The 26,170-nt window shown below is 36.5% G+C and overlaps 1 protein-coding gene and 1 pseudogene across 4 annotated transcripts in view; one reads left to right on the top strand and one right to left on the bottom strand.

The window, feature by feature from the left end:
- Nucleotides 1-26,170, top strand: part of MYO16 (myosin XVI) — a 542,975-nt gene that overhangs the window by 405,664 nt on the left and 111,141 nt on the right. For all 4 annotated transcript variants that reach the window (XM_074329517.1, XM_074329516.1, XM_019731063.2 and 1 more), the window contains one exon: nt 96-301. In XM_074329517.1, the coding sequence (XP_074185618.1) occupies nt 96-301 (206 nt within the window). The remainder of the gene's footprint in view (nt 1-95; nt 302-26,170) is intronic.
- LOC109447071 (large ribosomal subunit protein eL29) lies at nt 10,027-10,675 on the bottom strand (annotated as a pseudogene).

The following is a 26,170-nucleotide window of genomic DNA, read 5'->3' on the forward strand; positions in this document are numbered from 1 at the left end:
ATGGATGGAAGATAAAGACTTTTATTTAAAAACTGCTTTCTATTTCAGTTGGTGTTTTTTTTGGAGAATCAGTTTGGTTTTACTTCTCTCCTTAGAAATCTCTAACGGATATTATTGGAAAACTTCAGAAGTGCTCTCCACACTTTATTCATTGCATCAAGCCCAATAACTCAAAGCTGCCAGATACTTTTGATAATTTTTATGTGTCTGCCCAGCTACAATATATTGGGGTCCTGGAGATGGTGAAGATCATCAGATACGGATACCCAGCTCGCCTTTCCTTCTCAGATTTTCTGTTAAGGTAAATTCTGTTCTTGAAATACTGTGTCCATTGTTCAGTGTAGTATACTGATGATATTGTAGCAAAGGTCTTCTGATTTTTTTCTGGCATTGCTTTGCTTTTATTGTTTACATTCTATCTTGCACAAACAAAATACTCTGGGAAACAATGAAATGCATTGACAAAGCTAATGTAAAAAGTTACTAAACTTTGATACCTTGGAAATCATTTTCATAGTCTCTTAAATTTGTGGATTTCCTTGGATTTAAAGATTTATAAAATTGTTGCATATAATGTTTGCATAAAAGTTATTATTTAAAGGAAGAACACATACACAGTTGAACAATTACCTTTGCAAAGTCATACTACAAAAAGTGCTACATCCCTCATTGCTGAATATCACTACGGTCACCTTAAAAGTACTCCCCTTGGGAAGCTAGGCACCAATGCCAGCACCTAGTCCACCCTTCAGAGCAATTCTGGAACTCTTTCTGGAATGGCCATCAGAGCTGTCGTCATGTTACCCTTGATGTCTTGAATGTTATCAAAATGCCTTCCTTTCAATATTTCCTTTATCTTTGAGTAAAGAAAGAAGCCATTGGGGGCCAGATCAGGTGAGTAGGGAGGGTGTTCTAATACAGTTATTTGTTTACTGGCAAAAAAACTCCCTCACAGATAGTGCCGTGTGAGCTGGTGTATTGTGGTGATGCAAGAGTCATGAATTGTTGGGAAAAAGTTCAGGTCATCTCACTTTTTCACACAGCCTTTTCAGCACTTCCAAATATTGAACTTGGTTAACTGTTTGTCCAGTTGGTACAAATTCATAATGAATAATCCCTCTGATACCAAAAAAGGTTAGTAACATCATTGCAACAAGTTTGGGAACTTAATTGTCAGACCTCGTGTGAGAGTGTGTGTGTGTGTGTGTGTGTGTGTGTGTGTGTGTGTGTGTATGACTATGTTCTCCTTTATGACTATGAACAAATTTTTTTTAGGTTAGAGAGTGATAAACCACTGATGGCCAAACCAGCCTACCGCCTATTTTTGTAAATAAAGTTTTATTGGAACACAGGCAATGGTGAAAATAATGAGAATGTCTGTTTTTAGGGAATCAAAAAATAAAAAAGGGTGGACAAAAGAAAACTAGGAAATATCTATTAATTCTACACAAAAAAGAAGAAATTTTAAAATAATTTTGATATAAAGTCATACTATCGACATTACAAGAATAAAAACTAGCATTTATGGTTTAAAACTAGCTGTTCAACTATAGCATGGAAAATCTATTTGAGAAACCATTCATTTAAGAGATTTTTTTAAAAAGATTTTTGTTGATCAGAAGTTCAATTTGAGCCACCAGTGTGAAGTAGCTGCTAAACTAAAACAAAACAAACTTAAAAACTTAAATCAATAAGTTGTAAATATTCAGTTTGGAACAAAGGGCATAATATTTCTGACTAAAATTCTGTGTTCAATTTTTTGTAACACTTCTTTTTCCAGAAGAAAGAAGTAGCATTTCTTCATTGTGCATCCTGATAAATTTCACAAAGGCACAAAGAAGCAAACAAAAATCACAAGAGTTTTCTTGAGCCATCCAGTTTTTAAAAACTGGTAGAACATCTTTAGAAGAGAGAAGATAAAATCAGCCACATGTCATAATAAATTATTTGAGGAATGAATAAGTTTAACCTGCATAATATGTATTTCAAATAGAAAAATATTTGTTTTAAAACTTAAAAGATGCTTATGAATGAACTAATAAACACAAACTGTCTCCTATTTATAGGGAAGAATTGCAACATATTACCCATACATAATAGTTGGGGCATTAAAAATCCCCCCTCACACTCATTTAAGTCAAATAGTCTTTGGATTAATGAGTTTAAAATGTGCCCCTATACAAGTTTAAAATAATAGATTCCCAAATTCATCGTAGACCTACTGAATGACAATCAATAGGGGGTGACTTCCAAGGACCCCCTGGTTTGTCTTGTGGTGAGGGGTAAGGTGACATTATCTGCTAGTCTCAGGGTCCAAGACTTTAATAAATTGTAGAGTGATCATCAGTGGTAACTCCCTTCCCAAGCAGGCATTGCTGAGAACAGTGGTCCCTAACATTATTGGCCATCAGAATCACTATAGGCTTGTTAAAATACAGATTCCAGGGCAGCATGCCCACAGTTTCCAACTCAGTAGGTCTAGGTGAGGCCAATGAATTAGCATCTCTAGTGAGTTCCCAGGTGATGTTGACATTGCTGGTATGTGGACGACCCTTTGAGAACGACTGGCCTAAAATACCTAGTCACTTGGGTACAATGTCTTTTTTGTTTTTTTGTTCCCAAGGGTTGAGAGTATGTGAATGTCTTAATAATCAAAGTGACTTTGTTGAGAAAGCAAAATAGTTCTTTTTTTACTGAATTACTGAATTGAAATATGCAAATTTGTTGAGATTCCCAATTGATCTGTATTCATTTGGAATTTGAGAAGCACTGTTAGTGGATTCTTCTTTGGATGTGAAATAGGATTAATCTCACTCTATGAATAGTTTTTTAAAGTGTATTTAAAGCATTTTCTTCTACTTCATTTTGTTAGAGTGTCCTAGAATCATGGAATCACAGAGGCTTTTCATTAAAGGCTCCCTTAATGTTTCCCAACTATAATCTTTGGTAGCTGAATGAATTTTCCTTACCACTCCTCCAACAAGCTGTTATTTTAATTGCCCTATTCCCCAGAAAAGGTTAGAGAGAGAGAGAGAGAGAGAGAGAGAGAAATATTATATATCATGATGATTAGAAAATTCTTAGTACCTTTTAATTTTACCTAGTGTAGTTTGACATATCTACTCTACCAGGACTTACCCCTGTTAAAATAGTGTATACAATTAGTGTATTTTAAAATTAAGTACAATTTTTCATATGTACGTGTCTTTTGCTGTACTGTGACTTCTAGGCATGGACCATCTCTTATTCAGTCACAATTCCTGTGCATTGTAGGTGTTCAATCAGTGTTTTCAGAATGAACCTGGCATTGTATATTAATGGTTATTCAATTTAATGTTTTTGCATAACGGAGATCAGCGCCATATTTTATTAGTTTAAAAGAGTAGTGGGGATGGGAAGTGATACTTTTTGGTAAATCTTTGCATTTTACCAGACCCTTATTTAAAGGAAATGTGATTTCTATTTATCATTCTTATTTACAATGACATATCAGTAGAAATGGAATTATTAATTTATTTCAATGGAAATTTGTCACCATCTCTCTTAAATGATGGATACCAGTCTGAAATATTATCACAAAAACTCCATAGAGACATCATCAGTTTCTATAGAACTTGAATAAAACATAATCTACGTGCTGTTACATCAAGAAATAACAATTTCATATTTATTCAGTAAGCTCATCAGAACTTTGAAATGCCCCCAGGAAATCAAGCATCATTATATAAACAAAGTCTAGAGGTGCAATTTAATAGAAATTTTTGGTTGCCAAAATATCAGATAACAGAATGTATTGTTCGTATCTAGAATGTTTATTTTCTATCCATAGCACCTTGTCTTAAGTGTTAGAGAAGTAAATCCTGTCAAAACAAATGACTTGGTTTAGTGTACAAAAAGGAATGCAGTTTCAAAAAAAAAAAAAAAAACTGGACAAGTAGGAAAAAGATATCCAGTTTTGAAGCAAGCACTTACTTATTTGAACAGCATTAGCCCTTATTGTTTCTGAAATCCAACATGATGATAAATGTGGATAATGGACATCGCCGTGGAATCTGTAGGTGGACGTGATAATATTGCAAATTTGCTCCCTGGTACCCTGGCTTTAATAACTGTTCATCATTCTGAATCTTCCTAATTGAAGCTAGAGAATTGTGTTAGTTGAGAGGATCCTATTTTGATTAAGTGTAGAAGTATGCTTGTCGAATTTTTTTCTTACTAGTGTCAGTGGCTTCCAAGTGGGATGATAAAGATGTAAGGTTGTCTCTCATAGCAAGAGACTTCACAAGTTTGGATATATGAAGAAGAAGAAAAGAACTGCAGAACTAAATTATTATGTAAAAATCATATACATAATAGGAGTACCTATTTCTGTGGACTGAATTATGCCCCACCCCCATTCATATGTTGAAGCCCTAACCCCCAATTGATTGTATTAGGAAACGGGGCCTATAAGGAGGTAATTAATGTTAAATGAGGTAATAAAAGCAGGGTCCTGATCCAACAGGATTAGTGTCCTTGTAAGAAGAGACACCATAGAATCCATTCCCTCTCTTCCCTATGTGACAACACAGTGAAATGGCGGCTGTTTGCAAGCTGGGCAGAGTCCTCAGTAGACACTAAATTGCCAGCACCGTGATCTTGGACTTCCCACTCTCCAAAACTGTGAGGAAATGAATTTCTGTTGTTCAAGCCATCCACGCTACGGTGTTTTGTTATGGCAGCCCGAGCTGGCTAAGATACCTGAGTTTGTAGGTATCTGTTTGTATGGTGTCAATAGATAGCAACGCTGGACAAGTTACATTGTGAAGTTTCGGGTACTTTCTTCATATTATTTGATACTTTTGTGCTAATAGAAGGAAATATAATTTACCTGCACATGTCATGTGGTTTCAAAAAACTCTGTGGCTTTGTTCATGCAATCATATCATCCTTTCTACCTTTTTCTCCAGTTACTCCATGACATTTACTTGATATTCAAGATTCACTCAGGCATCCTCTCCTTTGGAAAATCTTTTCTAAAATCCCCGATTAAATTGTGTGTATTCTCTAAGCTTCAAAAAGGGCCTTGCGTAACACACATATCATGCACATTAGATCACACTGGAAACATCTATTTATGTTCCAGTCTCAACCACTAGACGAGAGGTTAGCAAACTACAGTCCACAGGCCAACTCTGGCCTGCCATCTACTTACATATAACTTGAGAGCTAGAAATGTTTTTTGTTTTGTTTTGTTTTGTTTTAATTTTTAATTTGCCACATTTTAAATGGTATATGCATAGCTACATAATATCCTTTCCTCTTGGTATACAATGCCTGAAATATTTTCTCTCTGGGCCTTTACAGAAAAATAGCGATCCCTGCACCAGACCATAGCCTCTTTGGATGAGTGATATCCTCATTTTGAATGTCTGGCCTCTAGCGGAATGTCAGTCACCCATAATACTTCTGGGTCCAATCTCTGTGAAACTGAACGGGAAAGATCTGATCTACCCTTCCTTCTAAATAACTTTCTCTAAAGTTGGCCTGATGCCCAAGTTTGTGCGATTTTTCTGATGGCATTGCAAAGACAACTCTCACCAGTGTATTCTGTAGGACAAAAAATCCCAAGTCAGTGGCTTGCAACAGCCAAGGGTTATTTCTCTCTTACGTTACATTTGACTGTGGTTTCGAGCTAGCATGCATAAGCTCAAATCAGCTCTGTTCTGTGTCTCTGTTTCATGGTGGGCTTCAGGGTGAAAAGATAGCACACATCTAGGACGTGACCTTTCTATGAAAGAGGGAAAAGAGAAATAGCTGAATGGCTGTTACAACTCCTGCTGAGTTGTAGCACATGGCACTCTGTTATGTCCCATTGGTTAAACGCAGTTACTTGGCCAAGGCCAATATCAATAGGGTGGAGTAGTGTCCCAATCAAGTACTGCAAAATACGCATATGTAACAGAGTGGGAACGCGTACATTTCCGGGTCACTTATCTGTTGTTGTGAGTCAGACTGCCCCAAAACTTAGTGCATATAACAGCAATTTATTGTTTCTCCTAGTTCTGTGGGTTAACTCGACTTAGTTGGGCAATTCTTGCATAGGGTCTTTGTAACAGTTGCAGCCATATAGCAGAAGAGGCTGATGTTAGCTGAAGGTTCAGCTGGGCTGGATGTACAAGATGGCTTCTTCACTTATATGTCAGGTGCCTCATTGTTCCCCCATATGGCCTCTCTCTCCAGCAGAATAGCCTGGACTTCTTAAATGGCAGCTTACAGTTCCGAGGAGACAGAAAGGAAACTTGCAGTCCTCTTAAAGGCTGGGCCTCGAGCTAGCACAGCCTCACAGGCCCATGTACTCTATTGGTCAAAACAGTTGCAGACCAGCCCAGATCTATTCAAAGGGAAGGAAGCAACTGAGACAAGCTACCATATCCTCTTAGAGGAAGAACATGCAAGTAATTAGGAATAATAAAAAATTTTCCATTCCCACACTTATGAATTGCTATTATTTTCATGACTCCCAGTAAATGTATGTGAGTTTGATGTGTTGAATGGTATAATAGCATCATATATGTTTTCCAAATTACAGAATTGTGAGAAAGAATCATATGAGTGAATGCTGAAGAAATGGTTTTGAGAAGTCCCTAAAGGAAAGGTATGGTACCATACCTTGTATCTTGTGTGGCACCATACCATCCTTTTCCAAAACTTTGTATAGTATCCCGTATGATTGTGACATTATAATCAATATAGCTTTTCAATGGTGACCTGTGCCAGATTTTAGTGATGTGTGTCTCCACTCTTCTCGGGGTGTTAACCTTCTGAATTTTCATCCTCTTCCATATTTAAGAGGGAAATCATTTGGAATCTAACTCTGAATCTTGGGTGGCAAACTTCTAAGTGTCATGCCCATCATCCATCTACAGGCTTATTTATGGTTGGAAGGGGAAAGTAGGACAACATCACTCCAGGGAAAGGTTGACCCTTTAATTAGGTGACCTTATTTGGAAAAGACAGAAGGACTTGTCCAGTAAAAGCACCACAAGGATTGCTATTATGCTTGGCATGGTGAGGGAGCATGATCTGTGTTTTCAGATTGTTACTGGACGAGATCCCTGTTAGAAATAGTCTGAATCATTTAGCTTGTGTCAATGACACAGTTGTTGCTGAAAGGTCAAGCTGTGAAAGAACACAGCTATGATTAAATTGGGTGTGGGGAGAGGGACGAAAGAAGACACACTTCAGTTTATTGGATTAAACTAATGGGCAGTAGCTGCCCAATGAAGCAGAATCATCAGTTACAGATATGGGTTGGAATCTTCTAAAAGTTTTCCTTGTTAACATGGAAGGGATGCCAGTTACCGTCAATATAGCTTTAATAGAAATGTGAATTAATAAATTCAGGAGCTATTAAATATTCTAAGAGCTTTAATTGGCAAAGAATAAATTTGCTTCAGTGTAATTTTGCCAAATCTAACTGTATTCTTTCTGCTGAAAACCTTATGCAGGATTGGTTGATTGTCTAAGATTTTAATGACTTTTAGGAGGAAAAAGAACTTGTTACTTTCCAATGGGATATAAAATAGGAGCGGGAGGTATAAGTAATAGATTCCAGAGGTCATTTCGACTTCAACGTAATTAAGTATATCTTTAAAGGGAATTTGTTACCCTGATCAGTGGCTTATGAATCATAAATTTCCCCCCACCATCATCTATTCTGGGGACCTGCAAACTTTTACTGTAAAGGGCCAGGCAGTAACTATTGTAGTCTTACAGGCCGTACGGTCTCTGATGCAGCTACAACTCTACCTTGTGGCAGAAAGCAGCCGTAGACAGTATATAAATAAATGGGTGAGCCAGTGTTCCGATAAACTTTATTGACAAAAACAGAAGGTGGGTGGTTTTAATCCAAGGGCAGCTAATTGTTTATCTGGTCCCATTCACCCCCTTTCTGATAGAATCAGGAAAACAAATTTTATAGTAAAAAGGACAGATGATGAAAGTTGATTTTGATGTTTGCTTTTATAGTTCATAATCTTGTTTAGATCCTAATTTTTACTCTAATCAGCTATATGATCGCCCATAACAGCATCCATTCATCCATTCATCATTCATTTCTTCATTATTCATTCACTCTTACTTTATACAAGCATTTCACTGAATTAAATGGTCATTATGACTTGGGAAGCAGCAGTAGCATCACGGGCAGCACCATTGGGTACCACTGTGATGTCAAACCCTAAATCTACTCTTTGTACTCATTATTCTGTCCCTCATAATAACCTTTCCACGTAACTTTCTCATTATACAGATATTCATCATTATGTAGTTAATAATTACCAGGACTTTTATTTAAATTTGCTTTAAATAATATGTATCAGCACTGACCAGGCACTGGGCACTGAACTGAACTCTTCACAAGCATAATCTCATTAAATCCTGGTAACACTCCCATGCATAGTATCATTAGCGTCATTCCTGGGTTATAGTTGGGAAACTGAGATTCCCGAGGAGTTAGGTACTGGTCCAAAGTCTCATGCCTCATCCCTGAGAGTGTTTTAACCCCTCTACAGTGCAATAGTTGTGTTGATATTGGCCCCATTCCAAAGTAGTTGCGCTTTTTACTTTTCCTACTATGATCTTCCATCTCTTTGTGCCTGGTTGTCGTGAGCACCCACGGGCCATAGGACAGGAATGCCAGGAGAGCACTGACATTCATGGGGAAAAGAAATCCACGGAGATTTCTAAAATTCAGTGCTGGGTCCTTCACTCTGGATTATCTTTGTTCTGTTTCCTAAAATAACAATCCAAATAATTTTGTTGACTTTCCTGGATTACAGGTTATTCTCATATGCACCAGCTGTCTTGCCAACTTAGGCAGTGGCGACAGTGCATCTGGGTGATATAGAATGTGGATGGATCAGTCATAACGTCTGAAAATTTAGCTCAAACAAGAGTTAGAAGAGTGATTCTTGAAAATGGAGAACTGCATATTTTTATTTAAAATAATGTAAAACTGCAAGCAAAAAGGCTTTAATAACTTTCTAACCACCTTGGCAATAATACCAAAAACCGACCAGTCTAACTGGCTTAAAAAGACTATATAACCCCACTTGAGTTAGCATTCAGTATAAAACAAATGAAATCAGGGTGATTATTGCTATTACAGAAAGATGGACAAGAAGCTATTTTCAGTGTGAATTCAAAATGCTTTGTAATTTTAATACAATTTTGAGATTAAATTAAAAAATTCAGTCCCAGAATCCCAAATCTTATTATTTAATATTTGATGTATCTGTGCTTCCCTACTTTCCTCCAGTAATGTAGCTTAATATTTTTAATGATAAGTTAAATCAGGCAAAGCGATCACAAAATGACCTTGCTTTCAGGACCAAACTAGTTTTAAATAATTACCTTTAAGTTGCTTGTTTCATTACTTATAAGTCATTTAATTCTGTTTATAAAACAACAGTGTTATTTAATGTGAGTATTAGTAGGTGATAGTTTTCATTCATTATATCTGAATGGTCTTAATAATTTAACTGCAGGTCATCACTGGGATATTTGAGGGGACCTAATCAATATCATCTTATTCCTCATCCAATCTTTTACCAAAGTGAGAAAACAAAAAAGTAAGGCAAAGGAGAGATCAAAATAAAACCTGTCCTGCACATAGGAAGGACATTGCTTGGTGAAAGAGACAGAAGTGCCTGCTAGCAGAACCCCAGAATTAGGTAGATTTACCTCCCGGTTACAGACAACCTGGACTCAGGTTGATCTCCAATGAAGGAGGCTGTTCAGGTAAGGCTTGGAGCTTGGAGAACCTGAGGAAAAATTTCTTTGCAAGCAGTTTGTTCACTAGCAGGTGAGAATGCTCTAGGTTTCATTCTCACCAAAATTACCAATGAGATTAGTCTTTCACTTCACCTTCCCTTGTGAAGTGTAAAGGATTAGAGTGGCGCAGAGGGTCACCCTACCTCCATCTCTAAGGAAACATAAGAAAAGAAGAGGAAGTTTCCTTGGCTAACCCTCTGTAGTGTTTTTGTTTGTTTGCTTGTTTGTTTGTTTGTTTGTTCATTTGATAGAGCCTGCTCAGGTTTATTTGTATAAATAGCACAGAAGGTCCCCAGCTGAGTGCAGACAGCAGCCCAGGGGTCACACCAGTTCTTCCAGCCTCGTGTCGGCAGACAGAGGCCTATGCTCTGGGGCCTTCATGGGGGCCTGGGCACCTTTGGGAGCCAGAGCCTGAGCCTGACCTGGAGGCAGAGCTGCAGTGGCAGCCGCAGATGGATCCTTGGTTTGGGCCTTGGCCTTGGCCTTTGGCCTCCAGAGCCTGAGCTCCTTGGCGGTGTGTGTGGCAAGAGCACGTTTCTCAAGCTTGGGGTGAGTGACGTAGGCAAGCCGATTGAGCATGTGGCTGCCACCCTGTGAGATCTTGGACTTGACCTCCTTGGGCTTTAGGAGGGCCTGGATAGCCTGAGCCCCTGCACTCACGGCCCTGGCGAAGCTGACCTGCCTCTTCTTCAGGCCCTTCTTGCTGTGCTTCTTGGCAAACTGCATGCTCCTCAGGAACTTGGGGTCCACTGTCTTAAGAGAGTCATATCTTTGTGATCGGGGCTTCTTGATGCCGTTTCTCTGCCGTCCTCGGGACTGGTTGTATGTGGTGTGGTTCTTGGACTTGGCCATGTCTGCACCGAAGCCCACGGTGCCTCTGCAGTGTTTTGTGTTCTGGAACCACTGGAGTCTTCCAGTAAGCCTGTACATAACTAGGGGTGTGGTTATACCCCTGAGGGGTAACTCTGGTCTCAGAACATTCTTTCTCTCATCCTCATGAGCACCCCACTGCTTCTCTGTGTGTCCCTCTGACCACTGGTAAGCAACACAGATGTTGCACCCAAAGATTCTGAAGTGGGCCAACAATGAATTGCTTTAACTGATCCCAAGGCCGCTCTGTATTCAAGGTGGTGAATACATTTTATTTCCCATCCCAAAACCTGTCCGCGTATACTGGCTAATAGAGTCCATCAGGTATTCTGCAATCAGAATAAGCAAAAATATTAAAACAAAAGAACAATTCAAATAACAAAATCACAGTAGCTTAGATATTTCCCAAATTTGACTCTAAATCTTCTTATATTTTTTAAGTTCCCAGTGAGAAATGAAAGTTCAAAGATTAAAACGTCTTATAAATTAAAGTCCAGAGATACTCCGTTCCAAAGGAATTCAAATCCCAAATCTGATTATCTTGTCTTGTTGAGTTAAGCATTGAGTTAAATGCACAGATTTCCATATGCATATGTGAAATTATTACCCCTGAATCATCTTTTCATTTTCTTACTTGGTTCAGTCTTAGGTAAAGAGGTCCCAGAAATCTTGGTTGAGCTGGACCCTTCGGTGTAACAGTCTGAGCAGGAATTAATTATATTAGTCTCTTTGGGCTTCCATAACAAAGTGCCAGAGCCTGGGGGCTTAAACAATAGACATTTATTTTCTCACAGTTCTGGAGACTGGAAGTCCAAGATCAAGGTGCCATTAGGGTTGGTGTCTGGTAAGAACTCACCCCTTGCGTTGCTCTCCACCTTCTCACTGTGTGTTGCCATAACCTTTCCTGGGTGCATGCCTGCAAAGTGAGTGAGAGAGTGAGAGCAAGAGTGAGAATGAGAGACACAGACACAGAGCATTCTCTGGTCACTCTTAAAGGGACACTAGTCCTTTTGAATTAGGGCTCCACCCTTAGGACCTCATTTAACCGTAATCACCTTCTTTAACCTTAATTACCTTCTTAAGGGCTCTTTCCATATGAAGTCACATTGGGGATTAGGACTTTTAACATATGAATTTTGGGGTGGGGACACACATATTTTGTCCATAGTAGTCCTCTTGATGGATGTGGCTAATTCAGGCCTCATGTGCTGTTGTTACCTCAGTGTCAAGTCTCATCATCTTCACTTGAGAATCCAATGAGTAAATAGGTGACATGAGGTTATTTAAGCACTAACTTCATACACACTAAACTTAAGACTGTACCCCTCGTCTCTAGAGAAGTATATTATAGGCAGAATTACTCTATAATATAATACTTTATGTTACTGAAGACAAGGGTGACTGTATAATATATTGACCAAACCGGGACATGTTTTATAGTGAAATGGGGCACTAGGAATAATTTTGACAGGAAATCAGGCATAAACTGGTACTGTCCCTGGCAAGCTAGGCCATTGGTCACCGCCAACTATCTTTACCCTGCACGTATCTTCTTGTGCAACTCATCTCATTTCTACTAGGATTCTTTAATCTCTTTAGCCATTTCCAGTGGACTCTAAGGTCTGTTAAGGAAGAACTTCTGTATGCACATAATAGGTGGCCAACAAATATTTGTTGAATGACCTAGACATGAATGAATAATGTTTTAGTTTTCTGTATAGTTTTATGGTTGAGCTATAAATTTTGTGTCCAAGATAATAGCATTCATTGATATCCTATATGACATGCATTGGTGGGCCAAAATAGTTGTTTTCATTATCTAACCAGCATGCAATTTTTGGTTTTATTGTGCCTAAATATTTTAAGGTAGCCATCTAGACTTTAGTGTAAGATAATGATCCTAGTCTTGCCTTTTTGTCACAGTTTAAAATATTCTCACTTCCCAAAAAGCACTGTGAGTCATTCTCTGAAATTTCTAGCCGTGTCATAACTATACAACGATGCATAGATTTGTTCTCCTTCATTGATTAAAATGGCATCATTTGATATTTCTTTCTTTGTTCTTTGAAATGCTTTAACTAAAAGCACCTTCTGTGATATGGCAAAGGCCGAGGACGATTTATGCAGTAGGAATATTTTTAGCAATAAAAACACCAAATCACAATAGACACTGTATTGATGATCTGTGTTTAGGAGAGAAGCTGTTTTTTAACTAAGGGTAATTTACAGTTAGAGCTGACACACTTTACAGTATTTTACAATATACTCACTTGAATCCTCTACCACAACTACATAATTGTAAGACCGTATTACTTAAACTTGAAAACTTACTTTTGTAACAATTTAATAAGTAAATGTTTAGATTATATAAAGTAAAGCTGTCTATTTTTAGCAGAATTCAATTTTGGAATGAAAGTAATTTATTATTAGTAAATCCATAGTTTTTTTAAAAAAATACATAGTTTTAAAACATAGTTTTTAAACTTTAAATTAATATTCTCACAAATTTCTCTCCATTTGTGACCAAAAAAAAAACACAAAAAACATATTTCTGTACCAGATCTCAGCTACTTTCTCCACAGCTGTCAAAAATGGAATAACTTATATTAGGAAGGAACTTTTAATACATTCAAAACAAAGAAATTTGCAGAAAGATGAATCATACCGAATGACCTGAAAATTATCAATGCACATAGTGAGGGACTCAAGAAGAAAATACTTTAAAAGAAGTGATTTCAGCAATCTCAACAACTGACAGATGGTTAGAAATAGGGGCAATGTGACATTTTTCTAGCTCTGATCATCATAACACTAAAACTCAGAGTCCCCTTCCAAATACGACATTCATCAAAGTCATGTCTTCCCTTTTTCTGAAGGAACCTCCTTGAGGTCTCTGTGAAGCTAAGAAATGGAAGTAATTATTTATACATTAGATTTAATCAAGCAATGATTATTTCACAAGACAGTAAAACAAGAAAGTTACAGCTATACATTTTCCATTGGAGATGACCTACACATCATTGTAAGGTTGACTTTTATAGAATTTTCAGGAAGCGATGTTTTACAAGGAGTCATTATGTGGTCTTTTACAAAATCTGGCTCTGTCCCAGTGAAAGGTGTATTTGGAGCAGATACAGGATAATCCATTTTCTATGCCCGGTACACTCCATTGTCAAGACCAACAATAATGCCATAATCATCTCCCCATACTTGAATTTAACAGTTCAGTACTGTTTAATTAGATACTTTTATATGCTGACTTCTGATTCTTAGTTATGTTTTGATCACTACTCCAAGTAAAGCATGGCATGCTTTAATGTACCTTAGAAATACAATATTAAACGTGTCTTTTCCCATTCCAGCTCTTTATTATTGGAATAGAAAAGATCTTTATTGGGATAAAGAGTTTGCCTTCTCACTGTACCATATCTTCTCACAATCATATCTAGATGCAACCTTAGTGGTATATGCCAGTCTCTTATTTTAGACTGTGCTCCCAGGACCTAACACAGGGCCTGTGTTAGGTTTCTGCCCAATAATTATGTTGTTGTTCTTGAAATAATTGATAAAAATTCAAATTATCACTGAGTGTTTTCCAGGGAATGCTCTTCTCCTTATGCCTCTGCTAATGTTCATAAAATCTGTGTCAGTAAACACACACATACACACACACACACACACACACACACACACACACACACGTATTCTTCAGACCAAATTCTTTAAATCAGTGCCTCTCAAACATGGCAGTTCAGTAGACTCACTAAGGTTTTTTCTGTTTTTTTTTTTGTTTTTTTTTTGTTTTTTTCAATTTTGGGTGGCTAGATGGAGTTTGGGACAGTAGGTAAGGTTGCCAGATAAGATACAAGATATTCAGTTAAATTTAAATTTTAGGTAAACAACAAATGTTGAGGATTGACAAAAATGATTACCTCTTAAGTATCCATGACATTTCCGGAATCACAATTTTAAGTATTCTCCTCTCTCTTCTCTTCCCTTTTCTTTCCCTCTTTCCGTTACTCTCACCTTCTTTCTTCTCTTTCTTCCACAAAAATTTATGGGTTATCTACTATGTACAAGGAATTCTTAGGTACACTAGTTAATTGAGTGCTTTTCCAATTCTTTTAGACTAGGGTATTCAAATTTATTATTTTCATAAGTTTCCATTTTGTTTTTTTTGTTTTTTGTTGTTGTTGTTGTTTTTTTACATTAAGGATTGCCAAATGTTAAGAGTATCGGGTGAAATAATGGAACGTCTTTATATCATACTACGGAGTCTGAATTTGGTGATCTGTACTCAAAAATACTGAGAAAAAAATGAAATTATTTTATTTAGTGTATGTTTTAATCTGCCTGTTATTCAGAGATAAAGGGTATCTATTTATTCCTAGGAAAAATATAGAAATATATGTTTTCAGATACAGCTCCATGTTTTTATATACTTTTAACCAATATATAACTGTAGGCATATATAGAAATGTGGCAATTTAGGACGTGAATTGACCATTAGGATACTAAGTAAACTATGTATTATGATCAAATTTTACTGGAAAGGCTACAAACATAATCACCAAATAATAGATGTTTTTTTCCCTACCCTTCAGTATATCCTATTGAGAATAATTTTTACCCATTAAATATATTCATAATTGTAACATCAAAAATGTAACATGGCAAATACGAATGACTAATACTTAATAGTTTTTTGCTGTTGATGGGATACTATGTCAAAACGTGTCAAAACATGCATTATATACTCTTATTGTCTAGCAGTTATGTGAGCTATATGTAATTCCCATCAAAATCTGAAACTCACTTCATGTGACTCCATCTCCCCAGCTTTTTTCCACCAAGAGAAGATACTGCTCTGGTGTTTACTTAACATGCAAACTAAACATCAGAAGGAGTGAGAATTTGGGTTTCTATTATAGGCATGCAGGACAGATTTTTTGTTAAGAGTCTCTGAATTCCTTTTGTGAATGTAAATTTATTTCTAAAGTCTTTTAACAGTTTTAATAAAATATAATTGGCATGCAATAAACTGCACCTGTTTTTTGGTTTTAAAAAAATGACAAGTTTTTAACATAAATGTACATCCTAAAAACCATTCCACAAATCAAGATGGTGACCATATCCATCATCCCAAAAAGATTCCTCATGCCCTTTGATAGTTTCCCCTTCTTACCCATCCCTACTTCCTTATCCCCAAACAAGCATTGATATGCTTTTATTTACTATAAGTCAGTTTCATTTTCTATAATACCTTATAAATGGAATCATAAAGTAGACTTTTCGGTCTGGCTTCTTTCACTCAGCATAGTAATTTTGACATCACCCATGCAGTTGTGTATCAATAGTTCATTGAGTATTATTATTCCTTTTATATGTTTACTCACCTGTTGACAGGTATTTGGGTTGCTCCCAGTGTTTGGTAATTACAAGTAGAGAACCACTATGAACACTGTACAAGTCTTTATGTGGATATGTTTTCATTTGGGGGGTGGAGAAGTATAAATGTAGAGAGGAATGGCTGAGACATATGACTAAGGTATGTTTTACTTTTTAAAAAACTGCGAAACTGTTTTCCAAAATGATCATACCAATTTGTATTCCCTCCAACAGGATATGAGAGTTCCAGTTGCTTTATCTCCAACACTTAGTTTAATCAGCCTTTTTCATTTTCAACATTTTAATGGATATGTGCTAATACTTCGTTGTGATTTTATTTTGCATTTCTCTAATGCCTAATGATATTGAGCATCTTTCCATGAGCTCATTTGCTATTCATATGTCTTTGTTGTTGAATTTTATATTCAAATATCTTGCCTAACTTTTCATTGGGTTGATTGCTTTTTAGAGTTCTTTATAGATTCTGAAGACATGTGTATTAGTTATTTGATTTGCAAACATTTTCACCAAAACTGTGTGCTGACTTCCATATTGTAGAAAAGATTGTGTACAGTTTCTATTAATTCTTCTTTAAATATTTGTAGAATTTTCTAGTGACACCATTTGGGTATGGAGATTTCTTATTTGGAGGGATTTTAAGTATGAATTCAATTTCTTTAATGGTTTAGAGGTATTCTTGTTGCCTATGTCATCTTGGTTGTAGTTTAGTAATTTGTGGGTTTTAAGGTATTGGTCTATTTTATCTAAGTTGACAAATTTATCTATGTAGAGTTGTTTGTAGTATTCCATTATTATTCTTTTAATATCTGTAGGGTCAGTGATTATATCCTCTTTTTTGCTCCTGATACTGGTAATTGTGTCTTCTGTATTTTTTTTTTCTTACCAGTCTTACTAGACTTTTATTAATTATGTTTATTTATTCAGAGAAAGAACCAGCTTTTGATTTTGATTACCTGTATTGTTTTTGTTTTTGTTTTAACTTACGGAGATTGACATTTACAATGTTAATTTTTTTCTGCCCAAGAACATAGTATATATCAATTTGCTCAAATGTACATATTTACATTTCAGGAACTTAAAAAATTTTCCTCTTATGGTTCTTGACTTTTTCTATCTGACTTATTTTGTTCAGCATGATAATCTCAAGATCCATCCATGTTGTCTCAATGGCAGTATTTCATCTTTTCTTATGGCTGAGTAATAGTCCACTGTGTATATTATAAAGCTGAAAGCAACAAATGAACAAGATAAATGAATGCAGAAACAAAAACGCATAGACACAGACAACAGTTTAGCAGTTACCAGAGGGTAAGAGGTGGTAGAAAAGGAAAAGGTGGTCAAATATATGGTGATGGAAGGAGAACTGATTCTGGGTGGTGAACACACAATGCAATATAGAGATGATTATAGAAATGTACACTTGAAACCTATAATTTTATTAACCAATGTTATCTCAATAAATTTAATTGCTAGCTAGATAAATAAATAAATATTTTTTCATAGATTTGAACATTTCTTGTTCAGTTTATGTCTAAATATTTTAAGTTTTGCTATTATAAAATGAGTCTGGACTAACAGATTGTTCAAATCAATTTAATTGATATCCACTCTTATCTTTATCATTTCTTTTGTTCTGCTTGATTTAGGATTCTTTATTTCTTCTTTTTCCAGTCTTAGGGTGGAAGTTCAGATTAGAGTTAAGAAAGCTTTCTTTTTTTCTAATGGAAGCATTCAATGCAAAATTCCCTTTATTTGTTTAAACAGCACCGTAGCACTGATGATGGTGAATTTACCATTTTTTCACCCAATGTTTCCTGTCCTGGAATCCAGGCAGCCCTAAACGCAAAAGTGGGTATTGGTGCCAACAAAAACAGCTCTAGGAGAAGTCCTCAACTTCAGGCTCAAGGAACAGGACATGAAACTCATGAATCTCAAAGCATGTGGAAATACTCTGTTTTTCATTATGTCCATTTTCTCCTGTCTCATCCCAATCAGTCCTGTAGCAGAATGCCTGGAGCCACCTAATATTCTGAGGGAGGAAACCTTTCCTCCCCTAGAACAGTAGTGTCCCGGAAGGTGGGTAAACCCTACTGATCTTTTCATTTTAATGTCAGTCTGCAGCTTGCCCCAGGTGCAGTCACGGAGGCCCACAGTGGAGACAGGTAATGAGCCCCAGACTTCAGGCTGGAGGACAGGAAAGGAAAGACCCAGGAAATGAGAAATGTCCAGAGGGACCAGGAAGTAGGAGGAGCTCTGAAAAGTGACACAATAAAGCTTTCCATGAAGCTATGACATACCTCCAAGCTGTGTGTATATGGATCTTATACTTATTTCACCTTCATTTGTTTTTATGTTTAATAAATTTTTATGGATTATTTTTTAGAGCACTTTTTAAGTTCACAACAAAATTGACTGAAAGGTACAGAGAGTTCCCATATCTCCCCTGTCCCCACACGTGCACAGCCTCCCCCATTACCAACATCCCCCACTACCGTGGCACATTTGTCGCCACTGATTAACCCACATTGACACATCATCATCACCCAAAAAGTCCATAGTTGACATTAAGATTCACTCTTAGTGTTGTATTATACATTCTCACTTTTATTTTTATTTTATTAAAAAAATATTTTAAAGATATTCTCATGAGGTAAGGTATTTTAGGTTGACATATTTTTCTTTTAGTATTTTTTTCCTTTTTGTTTCTTTTTCTTTCTTTCTTTCTTTCTTTCTTTCTTTCTTTCTTTCTTTCTTTCTTTCTTTTTTTTTAAGGAGGGCGCAGCTCACAGTGGCCCACGTGGGGATGGACCCAACAACCTTGGTGTTATTAGCACCACGCTCTAACCAACTGAGCTAACCAGCCACCCCTCTTTTAGTATTTTAAGTGTATTACTCCTTTGTCTTGCTCTTTTTCCAAGAAGAAATTGGCTGTCATTCCTAGCTTTGTTCTCCTATACACGATTTTTGCTTCTGTGTGCTTTTAGCATTTTCTCTTTTTCACTGTTTTTGAGTAATTTGAGTATGATGAACCTTTGTGTCATTTTCTTCATGGTTCTTATGCTACGGGATCATCATGCTTCTTGGATCTAAGAGTTTCACAGATCTATGAATTTATAGCTTTCATCAAATTTAAAAAATGTTTGTCTATAATATCATAAAGTTTATTTTCTATCTTCCCTCTATCTCCTCTCATTCAGAAACTACAATTATGTGTACATTAGATACTTGCAGCAGTCCTGCATATAACTGGTGCTCATCATTTTTTGGTGCAAGTCACTGATGTTCATCTTTTTCAGTCTTTTTTTCTCTGTTCCATTTTGGATCGTTTCTATTGCTTTGCTTTAGATTCACTAACCTTTTCTTCTGTGATATCTAATCAACATTTAATGCAATCCAATATATTTTTTGCTTCAGTTACTATAGTTTTCATCTCTAGAAGTTCAGTTTGGATCTTTTAAAAACCCTTCATGTCTTTAACATATTTTTCTCTTTCTTTTAGTATCTATCCGTCTACTTATCTCATCTGCCATTTCTAAGTCAATGTTGATTTATTTTTCTCTTTATTTTAGATATTGTTGTTCTTTGTATGTCTGGTAATTTTTGAATGGATACTAGATATTATGAATTCTACTTTCTCAGGTGGTATATATTTGTACATTTCTATAAATATTCTTGAATTTGGTCTAGGAAACAAGTCATTTGGAAACAGTTTGTTGTTTTGAGGTTTTGCTTTTAAGCTTTGTTAGGTAAAACCAGACCACTATGTAATCTAAGTCTACTTATTTCATGCAAAATGATTAAGTTCTCTATCCAGCGCCCCTTGAATTATGTAGCTTTGCACTCTGGGTGATGGGAACAGCCCTACTTCCTTCCTGTCTTTGCCCTGGGATGGTTCCCTCCCATCCATCTGGGTGGTTCTCTTCTGGGACTTAGGTAGTTTATTTATATGCATGTGTTGATCAGTATTCTGCTGAAGACTTGAGCAGGAAATTCTGAAGATCCCTACAATCTTCTCTCCGTGCAACTGTCCCTTCTCTGATTCTGTGCTCTGTGAACTCAAACTGCCTTGGCAGCCCTCATCTCCCCATGCCATCTTCTCAACGCAGGGAAAGGCTCAGTCCTCACTCACGACCCCCCTCTTTCGTCCATAGCCTAGAACCTTCCCCCAGGAAGTGGCCTTGGCAGTCGTAGGTTTTAACTCATTTATTTCCTGTCTTTCAGGGATTACTGACCTTCATTGTCTGGTATCCACTGCATCACATATTTTCTCCAGTTTTATTTAAATTGTTTACGGATAAAGGGTGAAACCATTAGCTATTCCTCCATCTTGACTGGAAGCAGAAATCTGAGAACTTACTTTTTATATTGGTTTCCTACTAAATGGGCAGTTTTTCTATTAAATTGTTTCTGTGAGCACCTACAATTTATAGTCCCAACAGAGAACTTCCTAAAATTATGGTATTTTTTGAAAGCTTATATTTTTTAAGATAATTTTCGATAGCTTAGATAATGGTACACTTTTCTGTTGATTATTCAGATTATGTATACAGTTTTTCCTAAACAGACTCGTATTTCTATATAAAAGTTAACATAGAGCAGCGGGTATTTTATAAAATGATGCTAGACAAGAGATTGGAATAGGAAGTGGAGGCAAATACTGTATTTGTTTGAATGTGCATGGGATTTTAATTAAGCTAAAATTAAGCACGTTAGAAGTTGTCCATGAAGCCGATGACTTTCATTTTTCTCCTTAGGGAATTAAGGGTTGGAAACTTCTATGATCATAATGGTAAGAAATGCACATTTATGCACATGGTTCTAGACAGACTTTTGAACTTTCTGCCCTCAACCCTGCATGCACGTACACACACACACACACACACACACACACACACACACTGCTTTGGTTCAAGAAAAAAGTGACACCTGCTTTGGCCACAGTAGAATTTTAAGAGTTAGCAAGAGATCTCTCATTCTCTTATTGATGGTCTACCAGTATTTTAACCCAGGGAAACTCTGAGACTTTTTTTTAAAAATCTTAAAGTATTTCAAAATTGAATAAGTAATAAGAATAGGAGGATATGCTTTTTAAAAAGTAACTTTCACTTACATTTCTCATATGTTATCTCAGAAATCTTTATAACAATCATTATCTGCAAATATTGCTGTAGCCACTTATCAGACATTTATCAGGTCAGGAATAGGGCTTAAACATTAAGATTTAAGCAAATAACTTTGGACTTTACTATGTACTATCACCATTCCATTTCAGTGGTCAGGGTGTGTGTGTGTGTGTGTTTGCTAACAGAGTAAAATATATTACGCCTGTATTTTTCCTCCTCTAAACATCATTTCTTGCATTAAATCTTACCCATATTCTCTAAAAACCTAAAAACTTAATAGCTCAAAGACATCTCTATAAAAGTTACTCATTGGGATTAGTATTGAGTTCCTACAAACTACCTGAGGCCATTCAAAATGTTAAGGATACAAAGATGAATATGTCTTGCCCAAGTCTGAAGTATCTCCCAGTTAAGTGGGAGAATAAATACATAAGATAGTCCTGTGGGGTGTCCTAGAAGTAAAGCATGTTATCTACCAGATGGAACTGCTTGTAAAGAATCCCTAGAGGAGTCTTGAGTGATGATGAGAAATAAACTCGTTGAAGGAAATGATGGAGGAATTCCCAGACTTAGAATGTGACTAAGGGTGAGGTTAGTTACAGCTAATGTGCATAAAGGGAAGGAGGTGAGAAGCGTGCAAAGGTGTGCAGAGAAAGACATTCTCACTGCAGTAACATAAAAACAAGCAAAGAAAATGGGAGCAGGTATTTTCAGGTACAAAACTTGAAATGTATCCTGTAACTAATAGGAATTAAACATTTAGGACAGTGAAATAATGTGGTTTTATTTTCCTTTAAGCTAGATCAGGGGTCAGCAAACTATGAACCGTGGGCCAAATCTAGTCAGCAGCCAGCTTATGAAATAACATTTCATTGGCACATAGCACACTCATTTGTTTGCATTTTGCCCATGGCCACTTTCATGGTACAAAGGCTGAGTTCAATAGTTTTGACACAGACCGTGTGGCCTAAAAGCCTGAAATGTTTGCTATCTGGCTCTTTACAGAAAGGATTGCTGACCCCTGAGCTAGATCTCTTCTAGCACAGAGTTTCTCAATCTTGACACTTGAAATTTTGGGCCAGATAATTCTATGTCGTGATGGGCTGAACTATGCATTGTAGTGTACTTAGCAGCATACCTGTGTTCTACCCACTAGATTCCAGGAGCAGTCCACCTCTCCCATCACAATAACCAGTTGTCTCCAGACATTGCCAAATATCCCCTCAGAGGTCAGAATCCCCTGTAGGTCAGAACTACTTCTAGCACTTAAGTGGAGTTTGGTTTTAAGTGACTTGATCATAGCTAAAGTCAAAACAGTGGGAATTTGAATGGGCTGAAAGGACAGATGTGGACAAAGAGATATTTTGAATGTGAAATTTGCATCAGTCGATATAAACACAGGACTTCAGGCAGATGAAAGTTGGAGCTGACTTTGGAGGTCTAACTTGGGTTTCAGTATGGTGACTCAGGTCACTGTTAGGTACCTTTAACTGAGAAATAATAGTGGGGGAGAAGCAGGTGTCAAAGGAAGAGAATGAGTTCAATTTCGAATGTGGTGGGTCCAGGTATCTACCTTGCTAAGGTAACAAAGCTGATAAGCTATTGAATATGAGAAAAGTCTGGCAGAAGATGTATATTGGAATGTCGCTAGGTTATGACTAGTATTTAAGACCTGAGTTGTAGATGAAAACCAACGAGTGCAGTGTCAGAAGAGCCAAGAGAATATGAAATCTGTGGAAACTGTAATCAAAAGAGTTTCTGCAGTATATGGAATCAAAAATGAGGATATAAAGTATCTATTGTATCTCTAAGTTAGGGAATGAATCACGGAGGGTAATGAATAAAAGAAAAATCCAGTAGATTGAGGCATGAAGGATAGTCAAGAAGTTTTTAAAGATAATCAGAAGAGAGGCAAGAAGAGAAAAGATGAAGGGTCAAGAACTCCATGGCCTCCAAGGACTACTATAAGGAGAGTCACCACTTAATGCAGCCAGAAACATTTCCAAGAATAGTGTGAGTGAGCAAGATGCTGCTTAAATATTTTATAAGGGCAGGTCTCTCGTAAACCTCCAGAGTATACAGATATCACACTTGGTGGGTAGCAGTTATGACAGCAGGAGAGGGTTTGCAAGGGTACCAACGTCGCCCCAAATATTAGCAGCAGTCCGTAAAAGACAAGTAGTGTTTGGGGATTAAACTCTCTCTCTTCATAATATAGATCTATGGTTAGATGCAGGATACATCTTTCTATAGCACCATATATATATTATGCATTACATATAAACACAGGTTGAGAGATGATCCATTGTGTCATTTTCACTGAAGCTGATCCACTCAGCAGTCCTGTTTTTAGATGCTTTGTAAATGGTTTTAAATAAATCAGCCACAGCCTTCTTTTAATGTCACCCAGTCTGAAAGTGTAGAAGGCACATCTGAAGAAAAATGGGGAGGTACTTAAAAAGAATTGATGAATAAAAGGAAAAGAGTGCTATTAGGTAACAATTGGCAGAGCACCGTGGCCTGGAGAAGAAAAGACAGTGCTGCCAATTCCTCCTAATGACCGCGTCTGCTCCCTTTACTCGGGACTGATGGTTCTAACACAACCAACACCTCTTCGCTGCTATAGAAAGGATCAATGAGAAACCTGACAATGAGGTTGACCTCACAGATGGTGACTGGTGCCAGTGAGACAACAATGGCCCATACCCTTTAATATAAATTAGAAATAAAAATAAAAAATGAATGACTATGAAACTGATGTGCTTTTATTCAATGGCTAATATGTTATGTGATGGTACAATCACTAGTTTTTATATGTTTGTATTAGGAGTTGGTCAGCAAAACAATATCCCTGAGTTATTAAAATAATATTAAAGATTATTTAATGACCTTTGCTTTATAAATATACTTATATATCAATATTATTGATTGAATTATATTAATATATAAAATAGTATTTAAATAATTATTTAAAAATTTGTTTTCCTTTATGTCCTCTCATTTCTCCTGTTTTCCCTTCCTTCCTTTATCGACTCACTCAACAAGAGCTCATTGAATGTTTTCAACCCACCAGATACTGTAAGGTAATTTAGGGATGAAAATATGGAATACATAGAATATTCTCTGCCTCAGAATCTAGGGAAAATAGAAAATGACTGTGGAATGAGGAGATATAAGGCTATTCAGGCAGTATCTAGGCCAGGCAGTGTAGATTTTCTGGGAAGGGGTTCATAAGATTTCCTGGAGTAGATGGCGTTAAGCTGAAGCCTTAAGACCCCTTAGAGTTAGCCAAAAAAGAAATCAAAGTATGTCCACACAACAGTGAGGAAGAATGATGAGTTCAGTAAATTTCAAAATGGCAAGAGTGCATGATCTTAATGACTGGGAGGTATTTAACTAGGAAGAGACAAATAAGGACTGTATCATGAAGGATCCTGCAGTCCTTGAAAATCTAGTACTACCACATTTCCCTGAAAATAAGACTTAGCTGGACAATCAGCTCTAATGCGTCTTTTGGAGCAAAAATTATTATAAGACCCAGTCTTATTTTACTGTAATATAAGACCGAGTGTAATATAATATAATATAATATAATATAATATAATATAATATAATATAATACCAAGTCTTATTTTACTATAATATATATAATTATATTTTATAATTCTTATATTATTTTTTGCTCCAAAAGACGCATTAGAGCTAATTGGCTAGGTCTTATTTTCGGAGAAACACGGTATATGCTGAAGATGGGAGTTCCTGAAGGATGTATCCTGAAAGTGTATTTAGAAGACTATTGATTACAATATTTAAGAAAGATGTTGTTGTTGAGGCTTTATGGAGAAAAATTAACTGAGATGAAGAAAAGGACATAAACTTTAGAGATGTTAGGATGTAAAATGATCAAAACACGATGATGAACAGACTCCAAGGTTTGCAGGGAGGTGGCTAGATGGTAGGTCATATGGAGTAGGACCAAATGGGAAAGTATGTGGAGGGTGGGGAGGAATGAAACGTGTTGGTCTTGAGGTGTGCTTGGGAGATCCAAACTGTGCTGTCCAGGAGGCAGTTCAATGTATTTGTGTGAAGTTCAGGAAAGTGGTTATTGTGTTTTACATATAAAAACTTTGAAAATCATTAGTTTATAAATGATAGTTATAGCCTTGTCTCTGTTTGAGATTGCTCAGGGAAGACATTCTGGGAAAGCCAAGAAGCAAATGCTGAATGAAAAGTACATACATTTAGTAGAAGGATGGAGGAAATTATGTCTATAAAGGAGAAGTTGTGAGAGCAGTGAAAGGATAAAATAAAGAATGGGAGGGCAATGAGGGAGATGACTGTTTCAAGGAGGGAGAAGTCAAAGGTTTCATATGCTGCAGAAAAGATCAAGTTATATACATCAGAAATGTGCAGTAGGAGGAAAAAGCCACAAAATATAGTTATTGGATTTGACATGTAAATTGTTATTTACTATCATAACATATGATGTTTCTATAAAGTGGTGTGCACAAAAATAGAAACTAGACTGCATAGGTTGGAGAATATATTGGAATGAAGGAGTGAATCTAATTTTTTACTAGATTATTACTAGAATGTTAAGCCATCTTTGCTAATTCTCAATTACCACACCCTGTTATGGTTAAGTATAAGTTTCAAAAAGGTAAAAACATGGTCATACAAATATATGTTGAATACGTATAAAAGATTGTATTCAGCTCTTTGTGTAAAAAGGAAACTAAGAAGATATTAAAGCAGTTCAAGTGAAAATTTGATTTACAGAGATTTATATTCTCTGACAAAAAAAAACATTTCGTACTGCCAAGATTAATGTCATTTATGTTGCTCTGGAGAGGAATTAATTTGCATTATCGGTTTTCTACAGCTTAAGTTCTATCTCTACAGAGCTGCAACATACCTTAGTCAAAAGCAATCGAAGATCACACCTCTGCAGA

The sequence above is a fragment of the Rhinolophus sinicus genome, linkage group LG04 (assembly GCF_036562045.2).
Source record: "Rhinolophus sinicus isolate RSC01 linkage group LG04, ASM3656204v1, whole genome shotgun sequence".
NCBI classification, from domain to species: domain Eukaryota; kingdom Metazoa; phylum Chordata; class Mammalia; order Chiroptera; family Rhinolophidae; genus Rhinolophus; species Rhinolophus sinicus.